Source organism: Castor canadensis, chromosome 10, assembly GCF_047511655.1.
Source record: "Castor canadensis chromosome 10, mCasCan1.hap1v2, whole genome shotgun sequence".
NCBI classification, from domain to species: Eukaryota; Metazoa; Chordata; class Mammalia; order Rodentia; family Castoridae; genus Castor; species Castor canadensis.
The window spans coordinates 115,855,472-115,871,820 of NC_133395.1; the positions used below are offsets into that span (position 1 = coordinate 115,855,472).

General features: G+C 43.8%; 1 protein-coding gene across 2 annotated transcripts in view; it reads right to left on the reverse strand.

The window, feature by feature from the left end:
- Positions 1 to 16,349, reverse strand: part of Il17rd (interleukin 17 receptor D) — a 70,707-nt gene that overhangs the window by 18,335 nt on the left and 36,023 nt on the right. For both annotated transcript variants that reach the window (XM_020156509.2, XM_020156508.2), the window contains exons 2-5: positions 10,462 to 10,519; positions 5,927 to 6,052; positions 2,587 to 2,705; positions 1,965 to 2,085 (exon numbers count right to left, since the gene is read on the reverse strand). In XM_020156509.2, coding sequence (XP_020012098.1) covers positions 1,965 to 2,085; positions 2,587 to 2,705; positions 5,927 to 6,052; positions 10,462 to 10,519 — 424 coding nt within the window. The remainder of the gene's footprint in view (positions 1 to 1,964; positions 2,086 to 2,586; positions 2,706 to 5,926; positions 6,053 to 10,461; positions 10,520 to 16,349) is intronic.

Below are 16,349 nucleotides of genomic sequence, written 5' to 3' on the forward strand. Positions count from 1 at the left end.
ATTTTATGCCACATAAATGGAAACAGTGTAAAGTCATGGAGATTTTAAAAGTTTGTCAGATATTACATACTTTCAAGACTGGTGGCCAAGGGCAGTAGAACTGTCATGGAGGCTGTTACAACTGTAAACAGAAATAATGCCAGCCCCTGCCCCACTGTGGAGGTTTCATGTAGGAGAGAACTTTGGAGTGGTTCTGGTACCTGCTGAGGGGTTATTTTAACCTCACCAGCATTCTAATTTAAAATCTTTTTGATGGGCTTTCAAAATGACAGGCTGGCATCTGCTACACAGTAGCATCAGCACTGAGAACCAGGCACCCCAAGTCAGCACCTTTGAAACAGGATTCAAACACTGTCACACACACTGACAGAGGCCAAACGACTAGTCCAACATGCCTGCTGCTAACCCAGGGAGGATCTTCTGGAAATACCCATAATTGTTGTCACAGAGCTAAACTGAATTAATATTCACAAAGCATCTAGGAAAGGGCCTGGTACCTTGGCGTTATACAATGTCAAGAAAGTAGAAGGTAACATGAAAGAAAGCCATGATGCACTGAAATGGTAACAAACACCTGCATTCCAGGAACGCATATCCTGCTCCCTCCTCACACCATACACAAATTACTTCACTGGGGAAAAATTTGAAATTGTGCTAGTTTTTATTTAGGAAAGGTTTTTATAAACACATCTTTGAATCCTCTATCTGGTTATTATGCATGGGAGATGTTTTGACATATGCATGGTTTCTGCCCTATGGAATCTCATTTAAATTAAGAAAAGAAGACCAATTGTTATAAAATAACTTTTCAACATAGAGAACAACCACATTAAGAATTCACCAAAGGGAAACATGGTGCAGGCTAGAGCTGAGACCAAAATCTCAAAGAGGATGAAGACTGTGACCAGACCACAGGGAGGGGATGTCAGATTCAGCGGGCAGCTGGCCATCCAAGACCTGGAATGCCAGATGGAAGACTCATCTGGAGGCAGGAAGGAGCCACTGCAGGTGCCAGGGTGACTGGCAACCAAATTTGAAAGCAATGAGTCAGGAAGATTAAAGAGACACCAAAACAGAACAGATGGGAAAACTGAGCATCTAGAATCCAGCATGGCTATGGTTGAGGGTGTAGATGCCACAGCTGGACTTCTGAGGTTCAAACCCCACCTTCAGGCTTTTATTCTCTCTGTGTATGATTTATTATAGAGATAAACTGTATTAATATTTGGAGAGCATTTACAACAAGGCCTGGCACTTTCATGTTAACTAGGCCTTTTTAGAAAGAAGTAGTCTCAGGAATACTACTTAAATTTCTGTATCTACTCCTTACTTCCCTCCTGATAACAGATATAAGATAGGACCATATCATGTTCCTATCCTTTACCCCAAAAATCAATTTATACTTTTTATTCCTGGGTTTTAAAAATCACATTTTGATTTTGGTGTTGGAGATCAAACCCAGGGCTTCGTACATACTAGGCAAGTAATCTGTCATTGAGCTATACCCCCAGCCCACAAAAATCACACTATTCTGATATATGGCTGCCTTAATGGTAGTCACAGTGTCCTTTTAAAATAAATAAATAAATAAATAAATAAACAAACAAACAAACTGTCGGGGTTGTTCTAGAACAAACCAGGAGCAGGTGTCTCCAGTTAGGTTAACAGTGCCTGGCCTAAGCTTAGTTTTAAAAGTGCATTTCTGGGACTGGAGGAGTGGCTCAAGTGGTAGAGTGCCTACTTAGCAAGCATGAAGCCTTGAGTTCAAACCCCAGACGAAGAAAAAAAAAAAAGTACATTACTGGATGCTTTTCTTCTCACCCTGCTCATTTTATACCAGTATCTAGTGTGCTCTTGAACTCATCTCTGTAGAGAAATCATTGAAAGCAAGAAAACCAGACCCACAAAAAAAAAGAAAAAGAAACATCTCCTCACTGGAACCAGGTAGGAAAGACCATACTCACCCCGTGTTCTGAAGAAGAAAGGGTGGTAATTACTTTCATTTTTAATGGAAGGGAAAGGGACAATCTTTACAAAGTAATCCGTTTCAAATTTCATATTCAGAAAAGGTTGAGATTCCATTCCCTAAAAGGGAACAAGAACACATGTGGCGTCATGGAGAAAATACCCACCCCTCCACCTACATAGGAGAACTTCTCTCCTACGCAGACTGTCGCTCATACACAGTTCCAGAGTTGGGGCCATGCCCCAGGGAAGCAGTCAAGTCTATTTTCTAAACCAGGGTTGGGTTTTGGATCCCTAACTCAGAAGATGAACAGTGCTGCCTGTTCTTTGACAGGCTTGTTAGGGCTGAACCTGAGAGTTGTGGAGAGAGAAGGGTAAGTCCACACAGCCCTCTTTCCGGGATGGCTGCTCCTGTAACCGGAGAGGTGTGTTTACCACAGAGAGGTGCTGAAGAGTTTCCCTGTGAGTGTGGAGTCCACTCTGGCATTGCTTCCCCAATCTTGCCCACCTTGGGTGAGACCCCACAGCCCCTCCTTCTCCAATTTCAGACTTTCAATAGACCATTCAGACCCCAGGAACAATGGTGTGTCTTCAGGAGCACATTCCCCAAGTGTGACTTACAGTTCTTTTGAAGCTACTGTTGAGCTGCTTCGGGTCTTTCAGAATCAGTTGTTGGCACTGTCTTCCCTCCGATTTCAGCTCCTCCAGTATTACTCGAAATCCTTTTAGGAATTCGATGCCTAAGCAAAGCAGAATGCTTTTATGAAAAGCAGACCTAATTACTTCTCAACACACTCTCTTTCCTCCGAGGTTGCAGTCCTCTCCACTTGCACACCATAGCTAAAAGACTTCATTCCTTGCCCAGGATATGTAAGTCCATACAAAGGCCAAGTGCATACCCTTCATTCCTCTGGGACAGGCCAGGTAATTTTCTTTGTCTTATCCTTGCTGATATAATTAATCTCTAATCTACCCAGCCATTTTACAAATACCCATCGCCTCTGTGACATTAAAGTTCAAATATTTCAGTTCAAGTCACAACTAACCATAAAAGTGGAAGGTGTCATTTCTAGGTCACTCAACAAAGTACACTCATCTGATGATAATTCCCAATGTTGACTGGGGAATGCCCCTAAGCCACATTTCAACTTGAAGTTTTAGTCCTCTATTTTTTGGCATTTTTCAATGAGCAAAGTACAAAATTCCCAACAAAGTATGTGTCTGCACCTAAGAGGCTCCCAGGCTTAAGATTAAATACTTCAGGGGAATGGCAATGTGACTTACAAAGCAGTTCTTACTCTAATCATGCCTGAAAGGCAGACATCCAAGGGCTGCTCTTCATACAGCCCTAAGAGGCCCGGAGACACCCACAGCGCTGCTGAAAGGCACAGGCACCGGCCCAACCTCCAGCCACCTGAGCTCCCCCCACTCCACATCCAACTACATGCTTTCAAAAGGATTAAGCTCTGATGGCCACAAGAGCCAGCACTGGGGCTTCGTATCCCATGGAGACTGGAGTGGCCCAACTGCAGCTGGAGATCCCCAAAGCCAGCCTCAATTGGCAAGATATCGATTTCACATTCTTTCTGAACACTAGACAAGGAGACATTTGCAACCCTTCCCCTCCCAGGGCAAAAGTAATTACACAGGAGGCAATTAACCAGGTGGGAAAATTATTGATGGCAAAGGCCAGGGAAATCTTTTTCTCTTTCTAATAGGTTCTCCAATCCTATAATTACGCAATGAAGAGTACAGATTTCATGGTAGGTAGGGCAAAGGAGTCACTATTAAAGCCTTATATTTTAGGGTTCAGAGTTCTATATAGTGCACAGGAACTAACTCTGCCATGTTGTTTTCCAATCACCAAACTTTCAGTAGGTGACAGTCAGCAGACCCACAGTCTGTGGTGACAAGATGTGATGACAAGATACAAGGTCTCTGAACCAACTATTTAAAAGGGGGGTAAAAAGATTTTTGAACAAATGCTTATTATTTATACTAAGTTAATTTACGCAGTGATCCCAGAACTATTGCTTAACAAAAGTCAGGTGACTGATAGGATTAATGGCATGCATTTCACAATTACTTAAAAACTAATCAGCTGGGGTGAGTATGGGTGGAACTCGTCCTTATTTTTCAAAGGCTAGCTTGAAAAATCATTATGTCAAATCTGGGGCTGGAGGCAGAGGCAGCAAGTGTAACTTGCAGAGATGTGTTTGTCTCTGCAACCTCTGAACCACCAACACCTCTTAAAGTTACAGAATGAACAGCAGTCTTACAGAGAAGCTTCCCCTGAAGGAACACGCTTGCTCTCTCTCAGATCATCTGAAACTCATTAACTAGCAACCACAGGAGGAAGACACTGTCATTCCCATGTACAGATGAGGAAACTAACAACAACTAACTGACTTGCCCAGGGTCACAGAGGAATGAAATGGTACAGGTGGGATTCAAACCTTGGAACCCACATGCTTTCCTGCTTCCAGAGTTTCCTTGATAAAACCTAATAGAAGCTGATGGAACCTGTCCATTCATCCCACCCATAAGTCACCGTCCAGGAAAATATGGCCTTCTGCTCTCATTGTCCAGTTCAGTAGTCTTCCCACCCCCAGCTCACACTTCTTACTCTCTTTCTAACTAGGTGCCTCCAGTGCCTCAGACCAAGCCTTGGTCATTTAAGCCTTACATGGAATAACCACTTCCCTTTTAACTACATAGAATGTTTTTATCTTTAAATGTTAAGGCAATATTATTTTTGAGAAACCCAGAGAGTTCAGATCTAGAAGTATGTATGTGCACAGGTAGGTCAGGCCCATGGCCTACTCCAACCGCCCTCACCCTGCACTCAACTCCTCCCTGCAATCTGGTTCTTCTGAGTTTTATACTGTCAGATTAAGATATCCAAACTTAGCCAGGTTTTGGAAAATACCTAAGATCAGTGGCAACATCAGTGGGGCAGGGCTGAAACCCACATTCAAGTAATAATCAGCTAATCTTCTCTGACTGTACTCTCTGGGCACTTACTGTGTATGCCTAAAACCCTGAGGCACTTCTAATGAGAAGTGCCACTTGGCAAATGGGGAAGCTAGGGATCCATAAGGCTTAAGTGCCTTGTGTGAAAGGTCACTTCCAGCCAGGCATGGTGATACACACCTGTAATCCCAGCACTCATGAGGCTCAGGCCAGAGGATCTTGAGTTCAAAGCCAGCGTGGGCTACATAGTGAAACTCTGTCTCCAACAAATAACAAACAACAACCAAATACACATATACATGCAAAAAAGAAAGAAGAAAGAGGGATGGAGGGAGGGAGAGGAAGGAAGGAAGGAAGGAAGGAAAGAAATAAGGGCCAATTCTGGATTCAAACCTAACCTGAATCTGGCTGGATAAGGTGTGTTTATTTCTGTTTCTTTGTTTCAGTTTGTGTTTTGTGGGAGCCACACAGTGTAAATAAAATTTCAATTGGTTGCCAATTTTAAAAATTCATTCATTTCATGGTTTGTCATGAAAACCAGGATTTTCCTTAAAAGTCACAAAATGTGCCAATGCTGAGCCCACATGTCCTTGTGGCCACAGAGACCACTAATGCTGGAGGTCAAAGCATTTATCCCTTGGAGAGTCCACAAGCTCTCCTGATACTGTCGCCCAACTCCCTTTGATTATTGCTGAGACACAGAGAGGCCAAGGCCTTGGTGCCTTATTAACCGCACACTGTTATTTTTCAGACCCACAACTCTCTCAACAATAATCAAGGAAACAAAAGAAGAGCCACAGGGCCCAGCCTCAAGCTTTGTGTATGACCAGCAAGCAGACACAACAAAGCACAAACTGCCAGTGCCCAACGTGACTTTGGTGTCACTCTCATTCAGACCTGCCTGCAGGGAGATCATCACGTGTGGGACTTGCACACTGGGCACCATCCACCCAGCCCATCACAGTGGACCTGATGATTTACCACTTACCGAGGGCCCCTGGGGACCAAAGAATGGTGACTGCCACTTGGTCATGACAAGCGTACTGGCTGATCGTGATGTTCTGGGCATCAGCTATCACGTGCTTTGCCACTGGATTCAAGTAGGTGGTACAGTCTGGAAGGTTGGGAAAGTAAGAATGGTTACTTCTAAATTTTTACTTTTCGATTTCATCTTACCAAACTATACAGAACATGTCTGGAAGTAGCCAAATCCATGCTATTTAAAGACATGTGCCTCAAAAGCCCAAATATGAAATGAAAGGTTGCCTATGGTTTGTTACACTGTAAGATGCTGCAGAGGGGTTTATTTATAGCACCCCTACTGCCACCCGCCCTCCCCCAGTTAAATTCCAGGACAGTACTTGAGGGTCATTCACAATGTGGAGTTTGTGTATCTGGCATTAACTTTTCTTTTATGATTTTACCTAAATCAATCAGTATTTATATCATTTCAACCAATTTCTCGCATTAGAGTGATTTTAAAGAAAAAAAAATGCTAAATAATTTGGGGTTTGTGGGCTGACAGAGTGGCTCAGGTGGTAGAGTGCCTGCCTAGCAAGCGTGAGGCCCTGAGTTCGGACCCCAGTGCCACAATAGTAATAATTTGGGATTTGTTTTTAGAGGAAACCTGGAGGTCAAGTGGGAGTGGGGAGGAACTGGTGTACAGATGTGACTCCAAGGGGACTGGGTCATAGCCAGGTGATTATGGAAGTCAGTGTTTACACAAGTACTAACTGAGTGACTGAGCGACAGGGTACCAACTAGCATCCTCAAATATCCTCTGAGAAGCTAAATGTCATCAAAGATGCCCACAATCCTCACTAAACCCCCAAAATCGCCTCCTTTGATTCTGTCTGAGGACATTACTCACTGCCACCTCCTGTCAATGTAGCGACAACCACATAAGCAGCTGTATTGCTAAGTACACCTTCAAAAATCTGTAAGGTCCCTAAAAACTTGCCAGAATCAGATTGGGACTTGAGATAACCATTGGCCAGTCCCAGCAGACAGCAACCCAGAATCCTCATGCTACTCCATCTCCATCTCTTTCTCAACAATTCAATTCAAATAGCCTCTTCAGCATCTACTGCACAAGGTCTTCCCATCATCAACGGTCCAAACCTGCCTGGCATCCCACTGAAGCAAGGGGGACTTCTTTGGATTGAAGTATTCCAGGGCATTTCTCAGATACTCGGTGAATCTGCTGCATTTTTCCCCTGTAAGTTGTACAGTGCATTCCCCATTGTTATATCTAAAAATATTCAGTCATTTGAAAACCACAAAGGAATACAAGAACAAAACAATGTGAAAGTCATTCATACTCAATCACCACACACAGGTAACTGTTATTAACATTCTCAGAGCTAGCCTCTCAAGCCTTGTAATATGCACATAATATTCCTTTTTTATTTCTTAATGAAATACAGCATTCATACACTAAACCGCACCCTCTACTTGTAAAACTCCATTCTCCATGATGCCTTGTGTCCTGTTTTCCTGCCTAAGCACATTAGGCACACTCTCTTCCCTAAACTCCAACCACCTCAAAAGCTGTCACATTTGTATGTCAATATTACTGCAATTGAAAAGATAGTCATAACAAAACCATACTCTACTTCTTTTTTTTTTTTTTTTTTTGTGGTACTGGGGCTTGAACTCAGGGCCTTCACCTTGAGCCACTCCACCAGCCCTATTTTTATGAAGAATTTTTCGAGATAGGGTCTCATCGAACTATTCCCTGGGCTGGCTTCAAACCACAATCCTCCTGATCTCTGCCTCCTGAGTAGTTAGGATTACAGGTGTGAACCACTGGCACCTGGCCACACTCTACTTCTGATGAAAATTTTATTCTCAAAGCAATCTACGTGTGTTTTCTGGTATAGAAGAGAAATTTAGAATAGGAAAAAAAAATGTTAACATCTAACACCCACATGGTACAAATGAGGAAACTGTGACCATGAGGGATAAGCCAGGGGGCCCAGGGGCAGGACGAGGAAAAGCAGCCAACCAGGGCCCCGTGTTCTGGCCTCAGTACCTAGCATGTTACTTCTAGCAGAAGCACTGAACCAGAGTGTCCAGTCTGCAAAAACGCTCACTGAGACCAGCTTCCCAATAAAGACTAAGAGTCTTTCAGACTTGTAAGGTTCCAGTATTTTCATTTGTTGAGGTCTATAATGTAAGGGAAACTTTTGACTTAGCTCTGAAAAGATGTACAAACAAGAGCAAATCATTGGGGATTTTATCTTTGTTCCTTCCTAATGCCAAAATTAATACTCTTTGAGTTTCTGCAAATACAATTATGCAAACAGAAAGTCTAAGAATTAAGAAAATGTAGTGTAGTCTACTTAGGCATACCCCCTTCAAAAGCCTAAAGAAGAAATGTGGAACGCAGGGTCATAGGAGGCAAGGAGACTTGAGAAATTGTTATGACTTAATGGAAAGACATTTTCTTTCTTCATAACATTTAATGACAAAGGAATAGAAAGCTGGCAAGGTGATTCATGCCTATAATCCCAGCACTCGGTAGGACGAAGGAAGAAGGATAGTAAGTTTGAGGCCAGCACTGGCTATATAGAGAGTTCAAGGCTAGCCTGGGCTACATAACAAGACTCTCCAAAAAAAAAAAAAAAAAAAAAGAAAGATTTATATAGTTTAGTAATTTTGGTGAAAACTTTATTATAATTGGTTCTTAGCTATTTCAAACAGAACTAGTCCAGTCAACTGAGCAACAGCAAGAACTTCATTGTAGAAGACAGAGATATATTTTTCAACGAAAAACACTGAATAAGTTTTTATACAGCCTGCATCCAATTATTAGCAAGTTTACAGTTTTGGATTCTGGTTTCAAAAAACTTTATATACAAATGACATTTTGCCAAAATGCAACTGAGCCTCAAACATCCCAGGAGTCAATGCAAGCTGTGAATTAAATTTTAATTAAATGCTGCAGAATTAAGAAAAAAGTAATAACAAAGACAAAAGCGTAGGCACATGGGCCAAAAATTTAGTATAGTGAAGAGAACAATAAGATGCTTTTAACTCTTACAGGTATAGATCCTTTTTCACCACGCCATATTAAATTAAAGAGGCAAATGCTTGTTTTCAGCTGACCGGAAAATTTTGAACTCTTGAATGTAATACAAGACCTGCCAGGACCAAGAGCGTATATTAGAAATTAACTTTCTGAACTCAAAGAAAGACCCTTACACATGTCTTTACTTAGCTGCATCAAGTATCATGGACTTGCAAATCTTTCATTACCATCACAGCATTTACTCAGAGCACGCACACACCACTAACATGAAATGCTTGAGTGTCCTGTGTAAGTCCCCATTGGTTAAATTAAGATTCCCATGCCAGCAACGATGATGTTAATTTGACATACATATTTGTATCTCATCCACGACCTCAAGAACTCTGCCTTAGCACTGATTATCCTAGAGGCCTCCGTGTGACCTAATCCCAGGAACCATTAACCTTCTCCAAGAGCTGAATCAGATGTCAGGAGTCACCAACTATGAGTCATTTTTATATGACTTACGGCTCATAAGGCTAAAAATACTCCAGGTCTATACAACTACCGTCTTGGGAATGAAAGCAGCTGCCTAGAGAAGATCCCATATGCTTAATCAGACAGCATCCTTAGAAAACAAGTCAGCCAGACTTTTTAAAAAGTCAAACTTTGCTAAGACACAGTGCAAAAAAACTTGCTTGTACTAAACCCCAGTTAGAATGACTTCTAATATTAACAGATAGCACTTACTGAGCGTCCACTGAAGGCCAGCTACCAACTTTAAACAGGTATAAGCAGTGCCTCATTTAAGCCTCAAAATGATGCTAGGAGAAAGAAACTAATCTTTTTTTATATATGAGCAAACTGAAGCATGGAGAAACCAAGACACCTGCCGTGGCTCGTACAAATAGATGGGAAACTGAAAGTTGGTACCAAGGCCTAAGTTAGAGGTGGCCAACTGGAGATACCTGGGCCAACGTGGGACCCGGATTCAGTTGCCTCACTCTGAGTTTATGAAAAAACTTAAATAAATGCCAATACTTTAAAATGTTCACCAAAAAGGCAAATTTCTGGCTATTCTTGAAAACTCCATCCTAGCTACACTCTGTGGGAATTCCTCACACAAAGAAGTCAATGCCTACTTTGAACCAGACATAGGCTACCCAGATTGCTACAGTCCCTACCTTTCCCTAGCATCCTGCTTGGGCAGCTTTGCTCCTTTGTCCCCTGCTGGGCTCTAATGACCTCTTTGTTTGTTCTTCAGGTATGTCCTAAGGAGCTCAGGGAAGGCCTTTATTATATAACTTTTCTAAACACTATGTAAGACACTTGACATGTTCAAGCTCCCAAATACTTTAGTGGTTTAATCGAGACTACGGTGCTCTAGCTGTTGACAAAAAGGTTTAGAAAAGTCCTCAGCCTTGGGATCTGCAGTGTCATTGATGAAGTACAAGCATGTAAGCTTTAGATTACTGAAAGAGCTCCATTCTTCGCGGTCAAGTATTACTTACTGTCGTATCTGAAGGTGATGTTGTGCAGTCCGCTGTTTCTGCTGGTGGGCCCCACACCCTGTGGGAAAACAAGAGACATGAGGCCAAGTGAAGCCAATGTATTTTTGCAGCACAGATCCCCATGGAGTCTAAATGCTCAGAGCAGGGCAGAGACCTGGGGGGGGGGGGGTCTCCACCTATCAGCCACCACTCCTCACACCCATTCCATGACCCCCTCCCCTCAAATGCCAAACATCCAAGAGCTTTCAAACTGCCAGGCTACCAGGATCATGGGTACTAACTTCCCCTAAGACAACAGGAGAAGGCTGTTCTATGTTTCGGGGTTAAATAATTCATTAGCAGTAAAATTGGGAGAGAGACCAGGGCTGCCAACTGGAGCTCTTCCAGTTGGATCCACTTTGAGCACTGACTGGTTATAAAATTTGCCTACCAGACACCCTCATCCGAAAGCTCTATTAAGCCAGGACAGATAGGCAATTCCTCAAGTCTAAGGAAACCAGTTTCTCATTCCAAGACTGGGAATGAGTGTGGGAATAAGCCGTTACTTTTAATGAGAAAATTCTTCACTGCTTCCATACCTATGCTTGGAATACACAGGGTGGGTCATAAAATAAAAAGTAAAAAGACCTTAAAAGGTCTAACTCCTAACTCTTGGTGATGTGGCCATTAGCCATCTGCACTCTTAATAGCAGCACTAATAACTTTGCCAGACTTCCCACTTTAATTACAGCAGCCACAGAGGGAGCCTCGAATCCTCCTGCTGATCCTGCCTTTCCCTAACCCACAGTTTATCCATCATGGGAAAGAGCAGCTCCAGATCTACAGACCCAAATTAAACTGTTTCTCTAATAATCTGCAAATGGGCCATTCAGTACTAATTGCAAAAATCTCTAAACTATGTTAATTCTGAAACGCTAAATGATGGGAAAATATTCTAACCACACAGCTAACATTTCCACTTAACAAGGAGGATGTTGGGAGAAACCATATGCTGGCAGCCTGGTATTTAATGGGCAATTGTTACTGAGACATGATGTGGAGAACACTGCTGATGGGGCCCAGGGTTCCAGGCCACAACCCCATCACATCCATATGCTGCAGGCATGTTCACGCTGCTTATCCTGAAGCCAGGCACGCCCACTGAAACCATATCCCTGAGCTCAGATATAAGTGGGCCTTGGGAAAGCACAGCTGCACAGAAGCACACACACACACACACACACACACACACACACACTCCACTCCACTCCAAGGCAGGCAGTAACACAAAACCTAAATCAGTGGGTACTAACTTCCCCTAAGACAATAGGAGAAGTGCCCCAGCAATCCCTGATCTGCTGCTGGGGCTCCCCTTCTGTCTGATTTCACCTTCCTTCTCTAGCTTCCTCCTCCTACCTTCTCTTCCCCACATATAAAAGACTCCAGAACTCTTCAACCCCTCACCTGAATTGAAACTCTGGAAAGTACTATTACCTTATTAGAATCCTAAGAGTATCCATGACTCCTTAGGCACAAGGTCACACAGCACAACAAGAGGCTGCCCCACCGCCAAATGGCAGAGATGTGAAAAACAAACAGGAAAGAGACAATCCAAGACCCACAACACACAACCCCTCTGGGAACACCCAAGAGCAAAGCTTGAGACCCCCAAACCATAACCTCTCCTCCCTTACAAAGCCCCAGGACATGAACCCACTCAGTTTCCATGGTGAGCCAAACATCATACCAGGTGTGGTAGTAAACACAACAGCCACGCCCCTGCCTCCTAAAAGGATGTGGCGCTCACCCTTTCAGGGAAGAGTAACGGGGATACAGACAAATCTCAAAACACATGGCCCTCCAAGATCTCCAGTTGAGATGGCAAACAAGGTGTAAATGGCTAGCTGAAAGAGCCAGCCACGGAGGAGCACACGAGATACACAAAATGCTACAAGGCAGCACCTGAATAAGGCCCAGTGAAAGAGAAGGATGGGGGTGACAGAAGCTTTAGAGGGAACAGGAAGGTGATTGGGCTAGAATGGAGAGGAAAACAGCAGCATCACTAGAGAGAAACAAAAGTATAATTTACAGGCCGTGGCCAGTACTTCAGCACTTTCATCCTCCAGGAAAAACTATTCTCTGCTCCACTGGTCAGATTCTCCTCAACTATCTTGATTTTTTTTTTTTTTTTGAAGAATGTATACAGCTTTTCTCTGAGAGAGAGTTGAGGAGGACCATGAAGCCATGTGGAAGAGGCACTCTTCTAAAACGGTTTCAAGGCACATAGGGACGCTAGTGACCAATCACTTTACTTGTGGGATTTGGTCAGCTTTTCCTTTGTTCCTTTTTCCACTTTATTTCTATTGCATCATGGGGTTTTGTTTGTTTTGTTTTGTTCTGTTTTTTTGTTTCTTTTGGCAGGGGGTTTGAACTTAGGACTTCTAAGCAGGTGTTCTACTGTGTCATGCCCTCAGGCCTGCAGCATTTTTAACACACATTTGTCAGTCACTTGAAATGGTTAATGCACTGTGGAAAGGAGTCCAAGACAGTGAGTTGTGCTGTATCATGCATGCAAGAACCTAAATCCCTCCACATAAAATCTGTGATATATGGGGAGCTGTTCAGAGAGGGCCCAGTGAGCTGGCCTCAAGGATGGTGAGGCTTGCATGTGGCATCTGGTCACTGCCCATTGAGCATTCCAGCCTGTCCTGAGCCCCACAGGCCTAAGCATTCAGGTATGAACCAGACCCAGGTTCTGACCTCTGGGGCCTTTGGCCATCAAGGTAAGCTCCAACCATGCACATCTAGCCTCATTCCCCTGCCCTGACTCACTGCCCTACTACACCACTCCTGATGTGGCTCCCACCTGCCTGCCTTCCCAGCTACTTCCTTCCCAGTCTCCAAACACCTCAAGCACTGCAGTTCCATTCAGTGCCTGTCTTCAGGCACTCCTGTGTGTCCAGAATCCCCTTCTCCTCTCCTCATATCCCCTGTGAACCCTTTCCCATCATGCAGGTCCTGCTCCCCTAATGGGCTGCCTGTCTTAGTCTATTCCTATCATGCTGTGTCCTGACACACCATCAACCCACATACTCACCTGAGGGGAGCACAGTAATTCATCCCCACAATTCAACTAGCATGTTACTTTTGCAGATGTAAATGTGAACTAGTGATTCCAATTCCACAACAAACCAGAGACCTAAGAGCCTGTGACCATCCAAGCCTGGTCATGGAACTCAGAAGCAAAAGACACCATCAAGACACCAGGTGCAGGATTTTTTTGTTTTTTGTTTGTTTGCTTTTTGCAGTACTGGGGTTTGAACTCAGGGCCTCACATTTAGTTAGGCAGGTACTCTACCACTCGAGCCACACTTCAACCCTCAGATACCAGTTCTTACCTGAACTTTAAAGACCTTTTACTCCTGGCAGCTGCTCCACTAGCTGTCTTCAACTCACATCAAATAATGATTTAGCTATTCCAGAGCCCTCAGAAACCACCTTAGAAATGCTGTGTCTGGGCTGGCCCGCAAAACACTGCTGCTCTCTTTATACTTCATGGCAGACAGAAACAATAACCTCCTAAACGTGTCCACCTCCTCAACCTGAAAGTTTGTTGTTTTACATAGCAAAAGGGACTATGCAAATGTGATTAAGTTTAAGAATGATGAAATGCAAAGCGTATTCTGGGTTACGCAGGTGAGTCTGTCACCGGATTCATATCAGTGGATCCGCAAGCCAGAAAGATCTTGTCTGAGAAAGAATGCAAGAATGGACACAGAGGAGGCAAGCATGAGCTGGTTTATCAACGCAAAGCAAAGCAAATGTGCACTCTCCAGATGGGAGGGCGGGCAGGCTCAAGAAGAAGTGATGCATTGGAGGTCCCAAGACCTCAAGCTTTTATTGGGGTCTGCAGACTTGGCGGCAGTCAGTCCTGGAAAACTGGGTTAAGGTGTCATTAATTTCCAGAGACTGAGTTACGCGTTATCAACTCCTATATGTTGGGTGGGGGAATTCATGACCTTGGATGATCAGACCAGGCTGTCGTTTTCCACAGGCTGTGGGGACTGTGAGTCAGCAAGACCCTGTTGCATGTCACAGATGTCCTGTTAATGTCAGCAGGCCAGGATTTGATTCCTTGTTAACATACAAGTCATCTTTCTCAGCCATCAGATTGCCTAACTCCCTGCCTAACTCCTCTATCAGGCCCAATGTAATCACAAGGGTTCTTATAAGAGACAGACTGAAGGGTCAGTATTGGAGAAAAGAAGATGTGACAATGAAAGCAAGAGAAGAGAAAGGTGGGGAAGAGCTGTTAGACTGGTGATTTTGAAGATGGAAGAGGAAGGAGCTAAGGGCCAAAGAATGTAAGTAGCCTCTAGAGGCTAAGCAAGGCCTCCAGAAGCAGCCAGTCCTGCAACACCTTGATTTTAGCAGCTTACAACCCATTTTGGAGTTGACTTCCAAAACTATAAGATAATAGGTCATGTCATTTTAAGCCACTAAGCTCATGGTAATTTTTACAGCAGCAATTGAAACTTCAGCACTATAGATGAACTGGATGTGAACGTCACACACGCATGCACTGTCATTCTTCCCCTCCTGCAATCAGCACTGATCACACACTGTCACCTGTCCTCTGCACCCTGGCTTCAGGCAGGCAGGAAAACCTGACCCATCAGAGCTGCTGCTTGTGATGTTGCCACCCTAGAGGCATCTATAGGCTCACCTGGGGTTCATCTGGAGTAGAGATTGAGAATGAGGCTTAAGAGAACACACATAGGTATGTGTTCAAAGCACCCACTTTCCTACTGTGTGACCTCAGGCAAGTTTCTGAACTTCCCTGGGCCTCATTTCCCTGAGTTACAGGGCATTCGAATACAACTTCTTGGGAAGGATTGGTGTGGGGACTACAAAAGATGACATCTATTGTGCTCAGCATAGCATCTGACACCTAATAACTCCAAAGTGTCTGAGCCATCCTTCCTGAGAATATTCCTGCCTTAATAAATGGGAGAGGCTGAGTTGCAGGGAAGGTGACATGAGGGTACATGACGCAGATAAGGGTGCATCTCCTAGACAGGATGGTCCCCAGCATGCAGAGCCTGGGAGGACTGTAGATGTGGCAGACAGAGAAGTCAAAGCAAGGTGGCAGAAAGTTATGAGCATCAGGCTAAGGAATGGGTTCTGCTGATAGTTGTGGTGGAAACTGGGTGGTCCAGTAACTCCGTCTTTGAAAAGTGTGTAAGTTGGAGTGGAGTGGAGATGCTGAAGACAATGTAGGCAGGTGTGCAGCCCCCAAGACCCCTGCCCCACACTCTTGGGCCTGGTACATTGTCAACCCTTGATGAATATTAGTTTTCTGCCTAAATAAATGAATGCATGACTAAGCTAGGTAATTCAATACTAGAACCTGGCTTGGAATTCCACAATGGTTTATGGTCTTAGAATCAGAGCCCACACCAAAAGAAAATAGACAAGGCCACTTACAAAGCTGGCCAACAGCTTTGTAAACTGTTCTTCAGGAAACGATCCCAAAGTCTTAGCTACTACACAGTTCTGATATTTAATGAGCTGACAATTAAAAATACTTGTTTGTTGCCTGTTACTTAAAACCTATAAATGCCAATGCTGTGGCCTCAGGGTGCCACATTCTTAGTTAATTAACCACCCCCATCTGCTGCAGTAACGGGTAGCTTTTAATTTGTTCCAAAGGGAACTAAGAAGCAAGCCCCCGACGCCTGGAGCTCTGCTATGAAATTCCTTTGGTTGGTGCTCTATGGTAAGCAGGGGCGGAAGGAGCAGGAAGGAGCAAATGGGAACATAATGGAGAAAACATCTTTTAACCAGGAAGGGTGAGGAGAGGATAACTCTTAAGTGCTCTAAAGGAATAAAATTCAAAAGACAAAAAC